We start from the raw sequence: 18,177 nt of genomic DNA, 5'->3' as shown, positions 1-18,177 counted from the left end.
CCACACATCAAAACTGAGGCACTCCCACACATCAAAACTGAGGCACTCCCACACTTCAAAACTGAGGCACCCCCACCCATCAAAACTGAGGCACCCCCACACTTCAAAACTGAGGCACTCCCACCCATCAAAACTGAGGCACCCCCAGCCATCAAAACTGAGGCACCCCCACCCATCAAAACTGAGGCACCCCCACACTTCAAAACTGAGGCACCCCCACCCATCAAAACTGAGGCACTCCCACACTTCAAAACTGAGTGACCCCCACCCATCAAAACTGAGGCACCCCCACACTTCAAAACTGAGGCACTCCCACCCATCAAAACTGAGGCACCCCCACACATCAAAACTGAGGCACCCCCACCCATCAAAACTGAGGCACTCCCACACTTCAAAACTGAGTAACCCCCACACTTCAAAACTGAGGCACCCCCACCCATCAAAACTGAGGCACCCCCACCCATCAAAACTGAGGCACTCCCACCCATCAAAACTGAGGCACTCCCACACATCAAAACTGAGGCACCCACACCCATCAAAACTGAGGCACTCCCACCCATCAAAACTGAGGCACTCCCACACATCAAAACTGAGGCACCCCCACCCATCAAAACTGAGGCACTCCCACCCATCAAAACTGAGGCACTCCCACCCATCAAAACTGAGGCACCCCCACCCATCAAAACTGAGGCACTCCCACCCATCAAAACTGAGGCACTCCCACACATCAAAACTGAGGCACCCCCACCCATCAAAACTGAGGCACTCCCACCCATCAAAACTGAGGCACTCCCACACATCAAAACTGAGGCACCCCCACCCATCAAAACTGAGGCACTCCCACCCATCAAAACTGAGGCACTCCCACCCATCAAAACTGAGGCACTCCCACACTTCAAAACTGAGGCACCCCCACACTTCAAAACTGAGGCACTCCCACACTTCAAAACTGAGGCACCCCCAAACTTCAAAACTGAGGCACTCCCACCCATCAAAACTGAGGCACCCCCACCCATCAAAACCGAGGCACCCACATCCATCAAAACTGAGGCACCCCCACACTTCAAAACTGAGGCACTCCCACACTTCAAAACTGAGGCACCCCCAAACTTCAAAACTGAGGCACTCCCACGCATCAAAACTGAGGCACTCCCACACTTCAAAACTGAGGCACCCCCAAACTTCAAAACTGAGGCACCCCCACACTTCAAAACTGAGGCACTCCCACACTTCAAAACTGAGGCACCCCCAAACTTCAAAACTGAGGCACTCCCACCCATCAAAACCGAGGCACCCCCATCCATCAAAACTGAGGCACCCCAACACTTCAAAACTGAGGCACTCCCACCCATCAAAACTGAGGCACCCCCACCCATCAAAACCGAGGCACCCCCATCCATCAAAACTGAGGCACCCCAACACTTCAAAACTGAGGCACCCCCACCCATCAAAACCGAGGCACTCCCACCCATCAAAACTGAGGCACCCCCACCCATCAAAACTGAGGCACCCCCATCCATCAAAACTGAGGCACCCCAACACTTCAAAACTGAGGCACCCCAACACTTCAAAACTGAGGCACCCCCACACTTCAAAACTGAGGCAACCCCACCCATCAAAACTGAGGCACTCCCACACTTCAAAACTGAGGCAGCCCCAAACATCAAAACTGAGGCAACCCCACCCATCAAAACTGAGGCACCCCCACCCATCAAAACTGAGACACTCCCACACATCAAAACTGAGGCACTCCCACACTTCAAAACTGAGGCAACCCCACCCATCAAAACTGAGGCACCCCCACACATCAAAACTGAGGCACCCCCACACTTCAAAACTGAGGCACTCCCACACTTCAAAACTGAGGCACTCCCACACTTCAAAACTGAGGCACCCCCACACATCAAAACTGAGGCAACCCCACCCATCAAAACTGAGGCACTCCCACACTTCAAAACTGAGGCACCCCCACCCGTCAAAACTGAGGCACTCCCACACTTCAAAACTGAGGCACTCCCACCCATCAAAACTGAGGCACCCCCACACATCAAAACTGAGGCACCCCCACACTTCAAAACTGAGGCACCCCCACCCATCAAAACTGAGGCACCCCCACCCATCAAAACTGAGGCACCCCCACACATCAAAACCGAGGCACCCCCACACGTCAAAACTGAGGCACCTCCACACTTCAAAACTGAGGCACTCCCACCCATCAAAACTGAGGCACCCCCACCGATCAAAACTGAGGCACTCCCACCCATCAAAACTGAGGCACCCCCACACATCAAAACTGAGGCACTCCCACCCATCAAAACTGAGGCACCCCCACCGATCAAAACTGAGGCACTCCCAAACTTCAAAACTGAGGCACCCCCACACTTCAAAACTGAGGCACTCCCACCCATCAAAACTGAGACAGCCCCACCCATCAAAACTGAGGCACTCCCACACGTCAAAACTGAGGCACCCCCACCCATCAAAATTGAGGCACTCCCACACTTCAAAACTGAGGCACTCCCACACTTCAAAACTGAGGCACCCCCACCCATCAAAACTGAGGCACCCCCACCCATCAAAATTGAGGCACCCCCACCCATCAAAACTGAGGCACTCCCACACTTCAAAACTGAGGCACCCCCACCCATCAAAACTGAGGCACTCCGACACTTCAAAACTGAGGCACCCCCACCCATCAAAACTGAGGCACCCCCACACTTCAAAACGAGGCACCCCCACCCATCAAAACTGAGGCACCCACTCCCATCAAAACTGAGGCACCCCCACCCATCGAAACTGAGGCACTCCCACACTTCAAAACTGAGGCACTCCCACACGTCAAAACTGAGGCACCCCCACCCATCAAAACTGAGGCACCCCCACACATCAAAACTGAGGCAACCCCACACTTCAAAACTGAGGCACTCCCACACATCAAAACTGAGGCACTCCCACACTTCAAAACTGAGGCACTCCCACACTTCAAAACTGAGGCACCCCCACACTTCAAAACTGAGGCACTCCCACACTTCAAAACTGAGGCACCCCCACACTTCAAAACTGAGGCACCCCCACCCATCAAAACTGAGGCACCCCCACCCATCAAAACTGAGGCACCCCCACACATCAAAACTGAGGCACCCCCACGCATCAAAACTGAGGCACCCCCACACATCAAAACTGAGGCACCCCCACACATCAAAACTGAGGCACTCCCACACTACAAAACTGAGGCACCCCCACCCATCAAAACTGAGGCACTCCCACACTTCAAAACTGAGGCACTCCCACCCATCAAAACTGAGACACTCCCAAACTTCAAAACTGAGGCACCCCCACACATCAAAACTGAGGCACTCCCACACTTCAAAACTGAGGCACTCCCACCCATCAAAACTGAGGCACCCCCACCCATCAAAACTGAGGCACTCCCACACTTCAAAACTGAGGCACTCCCACACTTCAAAACTGAGGCACTCCCACCCATCAAAACTGAGGCACCCCCACCCATCAAAACTGAGGCACTCCCACACTTCAAAACTGAGGCACCCCCACACTTCAAAACTGAGGCACTCCCACACTTCAAAACTGAGGCACTCCCACCCATCAAAACTGAGGCAACCCCACACTTCAAAACTGAGGCACTCCCACACTTCAAAACTGAGGCACTCCCACCCATCAAAACTGAGGCACCCCCACACTTCAAAACTGAGGCACCCCCACACATCAAAACTGAGGCACCCCCACCCATCAAAACTGAGGCACTCCCACCCATCAAAACTGAGACACTCCCAAACTTCAAAACTGAGGCACCACCACACTTCAAAACTGAGGCACTCCCACACTTCAAAACTGAGGCACTCCCACACTTCAAAACTGAGGCACCCCCACCCATCAAAACTGAGGCACCCCCACCCATCAAAACTGAGACACTCCCACACTTCAAAACTGAGGCACTCCCACACTTCAAAACTGAGGCACCCCCACGCATCAAAACTGAGGCACCCCCACACTTCAAAACTGAGGCACTCCCACACTTCAAAACTGAGACACCCCCACACTTCAAAACTGAGGCACTCCCACACTTCAAAACTGAGGCACCCCCACCCATCGAAACTGAGGCACCCCCACACTTCAAAACTGAGGCACTCCCACACTTCAAAACTGAGGCACTCCCACACTTCAAAACTGAGGCACCCCCACCCATCGAAACTGAGGCACCCCCACCCATCAAAACTGAGACACCCCCACACATCAAAACTGAGGCACCCCCACACATCAAAACTGAGGCACTCCCACACTACAAAACTGAGGCACCCCCACCCATCAAAACTGAGGCACTCCCACACTTCAAAACTGAGGCACTCCCACCCATCAAAACTGAGGCACCCCCACCCATCAAAACTGAGGCACTCCCACACTTCAAAACTGAGGCACCTCCACACTTCAAAACTGAGGCACCCCCACACTTCAAAACTGAGGCACCCCCACCCATCAAAACTGAGGCACCCCCACACTTCAAAACTGAGGCACTCCCACACTTCAAAACTGAGGCACCCCCACACTTCAAAACTGAGGCACCCCCACACTTCAAAACTGAGGCACCCCCACACTTCAAAACTGAGGCACTCCCACACTTCAAAACTGAGGCACTCCCACCCATCAAAACTGAGGCACTCCCACACTTCAAAACTGAGGCACCCCCACACTTCAAAACTGAGGCACTCCCACCCATCAAAACTGAGGCACCCCCACCCATCAAAACTGAGGCACTCCCACACTTCAAAACTGAGGCACCCCCACCCATCAAAACTGAGGCACTCCCACCCATCAAAACTGAGGCACTCCCACACTTCAAAACTGAGGCACCCCCACCCATCAAAACTGAGGCACTCCCACCCATCAAAACTGAGGCACTCCCACACTTCAAAACTGAGGCACCTCCACACATCAAAACTGAGGCACCTCCACACATCAAAACTGAGGCACCCCCACACATCAAAACTGAGGCACCCCCACACTTCAAAACTGAGGCACCTCCACCCATCAAAACTGAGGCACTCCCACCCATCAAAACTGAGGCACCCCCACACTTCCAAACTGAGGCACCCCCACCCATCAAAACTGAGGCACCCCCACCCATCAAAACTGAGGCACTCCCACACATCAAAACTGAGGCACCTCCACCCATCAAAACTGAGGCTCCTCCACCCATCAAAACTGAGGCACCCCCACACTTCAAAAATGAGGCACCCACACCCATCAAAACTGAGGCACTCCCACCCATCAAAACTGAGGCACCCCCACCCATCAAAACTGAGGCACCCCCACCCATCAAAACTGAGGCACCCCAACACTTCAAAACTGAGGCAGCCCCACCCATCAAAACTGAGGCACCCCCACACTTCAAAACTGAGGCACCCCCACACTTCAAAACTGAGGCACCCCCACACATCAAAACTGAGGCACCTCCACACTTCAAAACTGAGGCACTCCCACCCATCAAAACTGAGGCACCCCCACACTTCAAAACTGAGGCACCTCCACCCATCAAAACTGAGGCACTCCCACCCATCAAAACTGAGGCACCCCCACACTTCAAAACTGAGGCACCCCCACACTTCAAAACTGAGGCACTCCCACCCATCAAAACTGAGGCACCCCACCCATCAAAACTGAGGCACTCCCACACATCAAAACTGAGGCACCTCCACCCATCAAAACTGAGGCACCCCCACCCATCAAAACTGAGGCACCCCCACCCATCAAAACTGAGGCACCCCCACACTTCAAAACTGAGGCACCCCCACCCATCAAAACTGAGGCACCTCCACCCATCAAAACTGAGGCACTCCCACACTTCAAAACTGAGGCACTCCCACCCATCAAAACTGAGGCACTCCCACCCATCAAAACTGAGGCACCCCCACACTTCAAAACTGAGGCACCCCCACACTTCAAAACTGAGGCACTCCCACCCATCAAAACTGAGGCACCCCCACACTTCAAAACTGAGGCACCCCCACACTTCAAAACTGAGGCACTCCCACCCATCAAAACTGAGGCACCCCCACACATCAAAACTGAGGCTCCTCCACCCATCAAAACCGAGGCACCCCCACACTTCAAAACTGAGGCACCCCCACACATCAAAACTGAGGCTCCTCCACCCATCAAAACCGAGGCACTCCCACACTTCAAAACTGAGGCACCCCCACACATCAAAACTGAGTCACTCCCACACATCAAAACTGAGGCACCCCCACACTTCAAAACTGAGGCACTCCCACACTTCAAAACTGAGGCTCCTCCACCCATCAAAACTGAGGCACTCCCACACTTCAAAACTGAGGCACTCCCACCCATCAAAACTGAGACAGCCCCACCCATCAAAACTGAGGCACCCCCACCCATCAAAACTGAGGCACTCCCACACTTCAAAACTGAGGCATCCCCACACTTCAAAACTGAGGCACCCCCACACTTCAAAACTGAGGCACCCCCACCCATCAAAACTGAGGCACCCCCACACTTCAAAACGAGGCACCCCCACCCATCAAAATTGAGGCACCCACACCCATCAAAACTGAGGCACCCCCACCCATCGAAACTGAGGCACTCCCACACATCAAAACTGAGGCACTCCCACACTTCAAAACTGAGGCACCCCCACACTTCAAAACTGAGGCACTCCCACACTTCAAAACTGAGGCACTCCCACCCATCAAAACTGAGGCATCCCCACACATCAAAACTGAGGCACTCCCACACTTCAAAACTGAGGCACTCCCACCCATCAAAACTGAGGCACCCCCACCCATCAAAACTGAGGCACTCCCACACTTCAAAACTGAGGCACTCCCACACTTCAAAACTGAGGCACCCCCACCCATCAAAACTGAGGCACCCCCACCCATCAAAACTGAGGCACTCCCACCCATCAAAACTGAGGCACCCCCACACTTCAAAACTGAGACACCCCCACACTTCAAAACTGAGGCACCCCCACACTTCAAAACTGAGACACCCCCACACTTCAAAACTGAGGCACCCCCACACTTCAAAACTGAGGCACTCCCACACATCAAAACTGAGGCACCTCCACACATCAAAACTGAGGCACTCCCACACTTCAAAACTGAGGCACTCCCACACATCAAAACTGAGGCACTCCCACACTTCAAAACTGAGGCACTCCCACACTTCAAAACTGAGGCACCCCCACACTTCAAAACTGAGGCACTCCCACCCATCAAAACTGAGGCACTCCCACACATCAAAACTGAGGCACTCCCACACTTCAAAACTGAGGCACTCCCACACTTCAAAACTGAGGCACCCCCACCCATCAAAACTGAGGCACCCCCACCCATCAAAACTGAGGCACCCCCACACTTCAAAACTGAGGCACTCCCACACTTCAAAACTGAGGCACCTCCACCCATCAAAACTGAGGCACTCCCACACATCAAAACTGAGGCACTCCCACACATCAAAACTGAGGCACCCCCACACTTCAAAACTGAGGCACCCCCACACTTCAAAACTGAGGCACCTCCACCCATCAAAACAGAGGCACCCCCACCCATCAAAACTGAGGCACCCCCACACTTCAAAACTGAGGCACCCCCACACTTCAAAACTGAGGCACTCCCACCCATCAAAACTGAGGCACCCCCACACTTCAAAACTGAGGCACCCCCACACTTCAAAACTGAGGCACTCCCACCCATCAAAACTGAGGCACTCCCACACTTCAAAACTGAGGCACTCCCACACTTCAAAACTGAGGCACCCCCACCCATCAAAACTGAGGCACTCCCACACATCAAAACTGAGGCACTCCCACACATCAAAACTGAGGCACTCCCACACTTCAAAACTGAGGCACTCCCACCCATCAAAACTGAGGCACCCCCACACATCAAAACTGAGGCACTCCCACACATCAAAACTGAGGCACTCCCACACTTCAAAACTGAGGCACTCCCACACTTCAAAACTGAGGCACTCCCACCCATCAAAACTGAGGCACCCCCACACATCAAAACTGAGGCACTCCCACACATCAAAACTGAGGCACTCCCACACTTCAAAACTGAGGCACCCCCACACTTCAAAACTGAGGCACCCCCACCCATCAAAACTGAGGCACCCCCACACATCAAAACTGAGGCACTCCCACACATCAAAACTGAGGCACCTCCACCCATCAAAACTGAGGCACCCCCACCCATCAAAACGGAGGCACCCCCACCCATCAAAACTGAGGCACCCCCACCCATCAAAACGGAGGCACCCCCACCCATCAAAACTGAGGCACCTCCACCCATCAAAACTGAGGCACCCCCACCCATCAAAACGGAGGCACCCCCACCCATCAAAACTGAGGCACCCCCACACTTCAAAACTGAGGCACCCCCACACATCAAAACTGAGGCTCCTCCACCCATCAAAACCGAGGCACTCCCACACTTCAAAACTGAGGCACCCCCACACATCAAAACTGAGTCACTCCCACACATCAAAACTGAGGCACTCCCACACTTCAAAACTGAGGCACCCCCACACATCAAAACTGAGGCTCCTCCACCCATCAAAACCGAGGCACTCCCAAACTTCAAAACTGAGGCACCCCCACACTTCAAAACTGAGGCACTCCCACCCATCAAAACTGAGACAGCCCCACCCATCAAAACTGAGGCACCCCCACCCATCAAAACTGAGGCACTCCCACACTTCAAAACTGAGGCACTCCCACCCATCAAAACTGAGACAGCCCCACCCATCAAAACTGAGGCACCCCCACCCATCAAAACTGAGGCACCCCCACACTTCAAAACTGAGGCACCCCCACACTTCAAAACTGAGGCACCCCCACCCATCAAAACTGAGGCACCCCCACACTTCAAAACGAGGCACCCCCACCCATCAAAATTGAGGCACCCACACCCATCAAAACTGAGGCACCCCCACCCATCGAAACTGAGGCACTCCCACACTTCAAAACTGAGGCACTCCCACCCATCAAAACTGAGGCACTCACACACTTCAAAACTGAGGCACCCCCACCCATCAAAACTGAGGCACCCCCACCCATCAAAACTGAGGCACTCCCACCCATCAAAACTGAGGCACTCCCACACTTCAAAACTGAGGCACTCCCACCCATCAAAACTGAGGCACCCCCACCCATCAAAACTGAGGCACCCCCACCCATCAAAACTGAGGCACCCCCACACTTCAAAACTGAGGCACCCCCACACATCAAAACTGAGGCTCCCCCACACTTCAAAACTGAGGCACCCCCACCCATCAAAACTGAGGCACCCCCACACTTCAAAACTGAGGCACCCCCACACTTCAAAACTGAGGCACCCCCACACTTCAAAACTGAGGCACTCCCACACTTCAAAACTGAGACACCCCCACACATCAAAACTGAGGCTCCCCCACACTTCAAAACTGAGACACCCCCACACATCAAAACTGAGGCACCCCCACACTTCAAAACTGAGGCACCCCCACACATCAAAACTGAGGCTCCCCCACACTTCAAAACTGAGGCACCCCCACCCATCAAAACTGAGGCACCCCCACACTTCAAAACTGAGGCACCCCCACCCATCAAAACTGAGGCACCCCCACACTTCAAAACTGAGGCACCCCCACACTTCAAAACTGAGACACCCCCACCCATCAAAACTGAGGCACCCCCACACTTCAAAACTGAGGCACCCCCACACTTCAAAACTGAGACACCCCCACCCATCAAAACTGAGGCACTCCCACCCATCAAAACTGAGGCACTCCCACCCATCAAAACTGAGGCACCCCCACACTTCAAAACTGAGGCACCCCCATCCATCAAAACTTAGGCACTCCCACACTTCAAAACTGAGGCACCTCCACACATCAAAACTGAGGCTCCTCCACCCATCAAAACCGAGGCACCCCCACCCATCAAAACTGAGGCACCCCCACCCATCAAAACTGAGGCACCCCCACCCATCAAAACTGAGGCACCCCCACACTTCAAAACTGAGGCACCCCCACACTTCAAATCTGAGGCACCCCCACACATCAAAACTGAGGCACTCCCACACTTCAAATCTGAGGCACCCCCACACTTCAAAACTGAGGCACCCCCACACATCAAAACTGAGGCACTCCCACACTTCAAATCTGAGGCACCCCCACACTGCCTTTCCGTGTTCACTTGTAACTCCCACAGCACTGTGGGAGAACCTTCACCACACGGACTGCAGCGGTTCAAGCCGACGGCTCACCACCACCTTCTCAAGGGCAATTAGGGATGGGCAATAAATGCCGGCCTCGCCAGCGACGCCCACATCCCGTGAACGAATAAAAAATATATATATTGACGGAACAAGAACAGAAATACTGAACTGAAACTTTTTAGAATTCATTCTTGGGATGTGGGCATTGCTGGTAAGGCCGGCATTTATTGCCCACTCCTGGAGACACAACTGAGTAGCTTGCTCGGTCACTTCAGAGGGTCATTAATAGTCCACCACACTGGTGTGGGAATGCAATCATATATAGGCCAAGTGCAGCAGGTTTTCTTTTCTAAAGGATATTAGTGAACCAGATGAGTTTTTATATCAGCTTTTTATTTCCAGGTTTTTTTAACTGCCATGGTGGGATTTGAACTCACATTCTCTGGCTTGCTCGGTCTAGAGATTTCACCACTGCACTATTGCACCCAGGACTACAGAATATATTTCTCTGCCTGGATGGGGAGCTGTCCATCAACCCTTCCCACAGAAACACTGCTGCCATTAGATCCTCTTTAACTCCATGTCAATTCTCACAAGCATCTGGGCCAGGCAACCCATGTCCTGTAGACACAATGGCCCCTGAATGTCCCCAGCCTGCTTGACACAAAACCCTTTTTCTCTCTTGACTCAGTGGATCGTTGACAGAACAAAGCTCGCAACGGGATTAAGCCATTTCTGTTTGAGGCATGTCCAGTCTTGAGGGGTATTCAATCAAAACTTACTTGCAGAAAAAGTATGCTCTGCCACTGTGAACACCCAATGGCTATTCCCTGGCCCAGGGAGTGTATAAGGCTATGACTATCACCTGGAGATGTTTCTATATTAAAGCTGGACTATTTGCTGCAGTAATCAATTTAACTAAATAATGTTCCTACGTAGATTTTTGCTGGGCTTAAGGGTTACGGAACCAAGGCGGATAGATGGAATTAAGATACAGATCAGCCATGATCTAACTGAATGACAGAACAAGCTCGAGGGGCTGAATGGCCTCCTCCTCTTCCTATGTTCCTATGACAGCCACAATCCCATAAACAAATAGATACTAAAAATATAATTTTCCAAGTCCTATTCTTTGTCACTTTCTCTCTTCCTATCAGATGCTGTGATGTGGAGATGCCGGTGATGGACTGTTGTAAACAATTTTACAACACCAAGTTATAGTCCAACGATTTTATTTTTAATCCCACAAGCTTTCGGGGGCTTTCCCCTTCCTCAGGCGGTGTGACAGGAGTAAAAGGTGTGAGCAGGATCCTCGGAATTCCCCAAAGTGGTGTGAAGCATTTGAAGATATGGGCAAGGATTTTGAAATTAATACAGAGAGGCACAGGAACTAGCAAGAGCTGGGGCAATGAAAGTGCAGGGCTTCGAGCAGGTCATGACATAAACAGTGGCATTCATGGATAGAACCTGAACTGGACCAGCCATATCAACACCGTTGCTACACGAGCAGGGCAGAGGCTGGGTACTCTGTGACAACTGGTTTCCACACCGCCTGAGGAAGGGGAAAGCCCCCGAAAGCTTGTGGGATTCAAAATAAAATCATTGGACTATAACTTGGTGTTGTAAAATCAGATGCTGCTTCAGTAACATCTGCAACAGAACAGTTGCTTTGCTCTGGAGGTGTGTCAGAGTAAGCAAAAATATAACGCTCGGTTTTGTAAGTTTGTAGGGCTGGTGTAGAGCTTCAAGCTGTGGCAGCGTACAGCAGCAACGTGTGCAAGGCTGATTGCACGAACCTCCATCCATTGAAAATTGTGCAGGGCCCCTCGTGTGCCAACTCCTGCCTGAATTCCCAACACGCACTCCCGTAGTGTGAAGCTCTGCCTGGGTGTGCAAACTCGTAACATCCTTTAGAGTCTTTTTAATGATTTGACAGCTCTTCCTCTCCGTGACAATACCCTCCCTAAAGGCAGCTGTTCGTGGACCAGACAGTACCCGCCACAAGCTCTGGGGATTTTCTCCATGACCCTTACCCTCAGCTTTTGTAGCAAGCCTTTTCTCCGTCTCAGTGCGTTGTGCAGTGCGTCTCCCTGTCCATCAAAACTCCCTGCGTAGAAAGCAAACAAAACACTGTCAGACTCTCAAACACACAGATTGTTTTTTTACAGTAGTTACAGTTCTCTCAAAACTCCTCTTATTCAAAGTACAACGACTTGTGTTTATATCATGTCCTTCATGTGGGAAGGAAGTATCAGAATGCATTAGAGTGCAGAGAAGAAGCAAATGAACAGGAGGAAGGAGCAGAGAGATGGAATTAGGGGATGGAGCTGATAGAACAGGTGAAGAGAATCGTTTTGAGAAGGCTTTTGAAAGCAGGACGGGAGGAGATAAGGACTAAGGGAAATAGTTCCAGAGGGCAGGTACACAGTGGCTGAAAGAGCAGTCACCAATGGTGGAGGGTAGAGGATGGGGAATAAGTATAGGCCAGTGTGACAGGAGTGAAAGGTGTGAGCAGGATCCTCGGAATTCCCCAAAGTGGTGTGAAGCATTTGAAGATATGGCCAAGGATTTTAGAGTCATAGAGTTATACAGCACGGATAGAGGCCCTTCGGCCCATCGTGTCCGCGCCGGCCATCAGCCCTGTCTACTCTAATCCCATATTCCAGCATTTGGTCCGTAGCCTTGTATGCTATGGCATTTCAAGTGCTCATCCAAATGCTTCTTGAATGTTGTGAGGGTTCCTGCCTCCACAACCCTTTCAGGCAGTGAGTTCCAGACTCCAACCACCCTCTGGGTGAAAAAGTTCTTTCTCAAATCCCCTCTAAACCTCCCGCCTTTTACCTTGAATCTATGTCCCCTTGTTATAGAACCCTCAACGAAGGGAAAAAGCTCCTTAGTATCCATCCTATCTGTGCCCCTCATAATTTTGTACACCTCAATCATGTCCCCCCTCAGCCTCCTCTGCTCCAAGGAAAACAAACCCAATCTTCCCAGTCTCTCTTCATAGCTGAAGCGCTCCAGCCCTGGTAACATCCTGGTGAATCTCCTCTGCATCCTCTCCAAAGCGATCACATCCTTCCTGTAGTGCGGCGACCAGAACTGCACACAGTACTCCAGCTGTGGCCTAACCAGTGTTTTATACAGCTCCATCATAACCTCCTTGCTCTTATATTCTATGCCTCGGCTAATAAAGGCAAGTATCCCATATGCCTTCTTTACCACCTTATCTACCTGTTCCGCCGCCTTCAGGGATCTGTGAACTTGCACACCAAGATCCCTCTGACCCTCTGTCTTGCCTAGGGTCCTCCCATTCATTGTGTATTCCCTTGCCTTGTTAGTCCCTCCAAAGTGCATCACCTCGCACTTTTCCGGGTTAAATTCCATTTGCCACTGTTCCGCCCATCTGACCAACCCATCTATATCGTCCTGCAGACTGAGGCTATCCTCCTCGCTATTTACCACCCTACCAATTTTTGTATCATCAGCGAACTTACTGATCATACCTTTTACATTCATATCCAAGTCATTAATGTAGACCACAAACAGCAAGGGACCCAGCACCGATCCCTGTGGTACCCCACTGGCCACAGGCTTCCAGTCACAAAAACAACCTTCGACCATCACCCTCTGCCTTCTGCCACTAAGCCAGTTTTGTATCCAAAGTGCCAAGGCACCCTGGATTCCAAGGGCTCGTACCTTCTTGACCAGTCTCCTGTGGGGGACTTTATCGAAGGCCTTACTGAAATCCATGTATACCACATCCACTGCGTTACCCTCATCCACACGCCTAGTCACCCCCTCAAAAAATTCAATCAAATTAGTCAGACTAATTTTGAAATTAATACAGAGAGGCACAGGAACTAGCAAGAGCTGGGGCAATGAAAGTGCAGGGCTTCGAGCAGGTAATGACATAAACAGTGGCATTCATGGATAGAACCTGAACTGGACCAGCCATATCAACACCGTTGCTACACGAGCAGGGCAGAGGCTGGGTACTCTGTGACAAGTGGTTCACCTCCTGACCCCTCAAAACCTCTCCACCATCTACAGAGCTGTGATGGAATCCTCACCACTCACCTGGAAGGGCGCAGCTGTAACAACACTCAAGAAGCTCGACACTGCCAGAACAGAGTATTCTGCTTGATCAACCCCCTGCCCCTGTAGTCAATATCCACCCTCTCTGCCATTGGCACACTGTGGCTGCAGTATGAACAATCTACAGGATACACTGCAGCAGCTCACTAAGGTGAGTTCAACACCTCCTCCCAGATCCACAACTTCTACTACAGAGAAGGTCAATAGCAACAAGATCATGGGAGCATCACTACCTCCAAGTTGCCCTCTAATTCACACTCCATCCTGACTTGGACATATACCATTGTTCCTTCTTTGTCTCTGGGTCAATATTCTGGAATTTCCTACATAACATCATTGTGGGAGCACCATTACCACAAAGACTGCAGTGGTTCAAGGAGCAGGCCCACCAATACTTATTCAGATCAACTAGGGATGGACAATTAATACATCGCCCACATCCTGAGAACAAATAATAAAAGAACCACTCTGAATGAGTTGCAATTTATCAAGGGTGCAAGGAGGGAGGCCAGCTGGGAGAATATTAAAGCAATCGAGTCTGAAGTGATAAAGTCATGGATTGGAATCTCATCATGAGTGGGATGGAGATGGGATGGAGGGTGGGCAATGGCTCAAAGATAGAAGAGGAATAGAGTGAGGTAAACTTCGAATAAAGCAACACACCAAGGTTCTCCACCACCGTACTTAGCCTGAGTAAGGAAGGGGTTCAAACCCCATTTTAATACAGTGAATTGAAGACCTACTGGATGACTCAAAGTAAAGGGTTAACTAGTCCCTTTCAGGGTTTGAACATTCACTTGGACAGTACATATCAAAGCAAGGGTTAACTCGCCCCTTTACATTACATTTGAACATTTGGACAGTATAAATTAAAAACTGCAAAGACAGCAAAGTTCAGTCAGTTTAAACTGGACATTTGGACATCAGATTAAAACTGCAAGAGCAGCAAAGTACAGAAACGTCAACAAGCTGCGATTTTCATGAACAACTTGAACGAACAACAGAACCTTTCGTCACTTTCCGGCAGCTTGGAGAAGCTTCGAGAGAGAGTTTTAACCGGTGTCTGGTTCTCACAGCAAATCTAAAGTTCAAACAACTGATAAGATGACAGCTGTAGAGAAGCTTCGAGAAGGTTCTACTGACATCAGGACATCCTTGATACTCAACAACAACCTGGTTCCCAAAACAAAGAAGCTCATTAAATGCACCTAGATTCACACGGAGACGAAGATACAGTGGATCCACACGGTTCTTGAGTGGTCCAACCAACACTAATGCAACAATGGGCCTTCTCATAACCTGGATCACACCCTATCAGCTAAGAATCATATAAAGATAGGATATTGTAGAAGCTTCAACAGTCAGCAGTTGCAGGAGCAACAGTTGAACAACTACTGCAGTCAGAGCTCCTCCAACAATGATGAGAAGACAAAGAACCTCACCGCGTTACTCCATGCGTCACTCCACGCATCATTCCGCGCGTCACTCCGCGCGTCACTCCGTGCATCACTCCGCGCAGCAAGCAATGTAGCAATCAACACCTTACTTCTAGACCTTGATGCTATATAAAGGTTGTATGTGTAACTTGCTTGCTTTGCATTATGCCTGCTTATAGGAATTGGGTAGAATAATCCATGTAGTGATTGAGTTGCTTCATGCACTTTTTAAAATATTAAATAATCACTTTGATTATTGAAATTACCATGGAAAGGAGTCTTTCTTTGTCTGAAGTATTGTCCAGGTCCACGAATCACTGGGAAGTACCCATTTCCCTGCACCGGGGAGGTTGATGGAGTTAAGAGGCACCAAGGAGTTGACGGAAACCAAAAATGACGGCTTCAGTTTTGCCGATGTTGATTTAAAGGAAATTTTGATTTATCCAAGATTTGATGTTGGACAGGTAGCTGGAGAGTCATGCAATAGTTTTGTAATTAAAGAAGATGTAGAAAGGAACCTGTCATCATATTACTGGCAAACTTAAAAAAAAGATTTCCATCACCTCATTGACCAATGTGAGGTCATCTCATTGAAACGTATAAAATTCTTAGAGGGCTTGACAGGGTAGATGCTGAGAGGTTGTTTCCCCTGGCTGGAGAGTCTAGAACTAGGGGGCACAGTCTCAGGATAAGGGGTCGGCCATTTAAGACTGAGGTGAGGAGGGTTGTGAATCTTTGGAATTCTCTCCCCCAGAGGGCTGTGGATGCTCAGTCATTGAGTATATTCAAGGCTGAGATGGATAGATTTTTGGACTCTAGGGGAATCAAGGGATACGGGGATCGGGCGGGAAAGTGGAGTTGAGGCCGAAGATCATCCATGATCTGATTGAGTGGTGGAGCAGGCTCGAGGGGCCATATGGCCTACTCTTGCTCCAATTTCTTATGTTCTTATGTTCTTAACAGAACAAAAACACTTTAATACTAAATTAGGGCTGTGGATAGGACTTTAAACTAATAAGACGGGGGGGGGGGCGGGGGTGAGGGATCTGGTGAAAATAACATGTCTGAAGATAAAAGGAATAGGAGATGAGAGTAAAGGTCAGACCAAGGTCAAGAACAAGGGTAACATAAACAGTCAGGGAACAAATACAGTTATAGAACATTAGTAGAAAATAATTGTTAACAGGGCCACGAAGGGATGCACAAGATAAACTCACAGGTAATGACAGCGAAATGGCAGAAATATTAAATTGTAAACAATTTTACAACACCAAGTTATAGTCCAGCAATTTTATTTTAAATTCACAAGCTTTCGGAGATTTTCCAATAAAGCTTGTGAATTTAAAATAAAATTGCTGGACTATAACTTGGTGTTGTAAAATTGTTTACAATTGTCAACCCCAGTCCATCACCGGCATCTCCACATCAGAAATATTAAAGAGTTACTTTGCCTCAGTATTTACCAGGGAGACTAACAAGGTGGGCATGACATTAGAAGAAGAGATCAAAAAAAGTATAAAGACATTTAAGATAGAAAGGGAGAAGAGATAATTGATAAACTTATCAAACTTAGAGAGGAGGTGCGGATGGATTGTATCCGCGCATATTAAAAGAAGTTAGGGAAGAAACAGCTGAGGAACTATTAAATATATATAAAAATTCATTAGAAAAGGGAATTGTACCAGAGAACTGGCGGACAGCTAATGTGATTCCTGTATTTTAAAAGGGAGATAGAACATGTCCAGGGAACGACAGACCAGTTAGCTTAATGTTGGTGAATTTTTATTCCTCTTCTAATCTCATGCCTGCCTCGTTAGTCTCCCTGGTAAATACTGAGGCAAAGTAACTATTTAATATTTCTGCCATTTCACTGTAAGAAAGATAATGGAACCTTTACTCAAAGATGTAATTTAAAAACATCTAGAAATTGAAAATACAATAAAGAATAGTCAGCATGGATTTCAGAAAGGGAAAGTCATACTTGACCAACCTTAAAGAATTCTTTGAAGAAGTAACAGGAAGGGTAGACAACGATAATATAGTAGATGTAATATATTTGGATTTTCAAAAGGCCTTCGATAAGGTACTGCATAGAAGACTTATGACTAAGGTCAGAGCATGTGGAGTGAGGGGACAGGTAGCAGAATGGATAGCAAACTGGCTACAAAACAGAAAACAGAGAGTAGGGGTTAAGGGTAGTTACTCAGACTGGCAAATGGTGGGAAGTGGTGTTCCACAAGGATCAGTGCTGGGACCACTGTTGTTCACAATTTACATTAACGATTTGGACTCAGGAATTGGGAATACAATTTCAAAATTTGTGGATGACACCAAATTGGGGGTGTAGTTAATACTGAGGGAGAATGGGTCAAAATACAAGAAACATTAATAAACTTGCAGAATGG

General features: G+C 49.6%; 1 protein-coding gene across 1 annotated transcript in view; it reads right to left on the bottom strand.

Annotated features, from left to right (window-relative positions):
- Positions 1 to 18,177, bottom strand: part of zgc:112416 (uncharacterized protein LOC550509 homolog) — a 166,280-nt gene that overhangs the window by 62,061 nt on the left and 86,042 nt on the right. Inside the window, exon 3 of the mRNA XM_067988137.1 lies at positions 12,275 to 12,348. Coding sequence (XP_067844238.1) covers positions 12,275 to 12,348 — 74 coding nt within the window. The remainder of the gene's footprint in view (positions 1 to 12,274; positions 12,349 to 18,177) is intronic.

This window comes from Heptranchias perlo, chromosome 7 (assembly GCF_035084215.1).
Source record: "Heptranchias perlo isolate sHepPer1 chromosome 7, sHepPer1.hap1, whole genome shotgun sequence".
In the NCBI taxonomy this organism is placed as follows: Eukaryota; Metazoa; Chordata; class Chondrichthyes; order Hexanchiformes; family Hexanchidae; genus Heptranchias; species Heptranchias perlo.
Note: the sequence above shows the minus strand (reverse complement) of the source record. Positions and strands in the feature narration are given on the sequence as shown.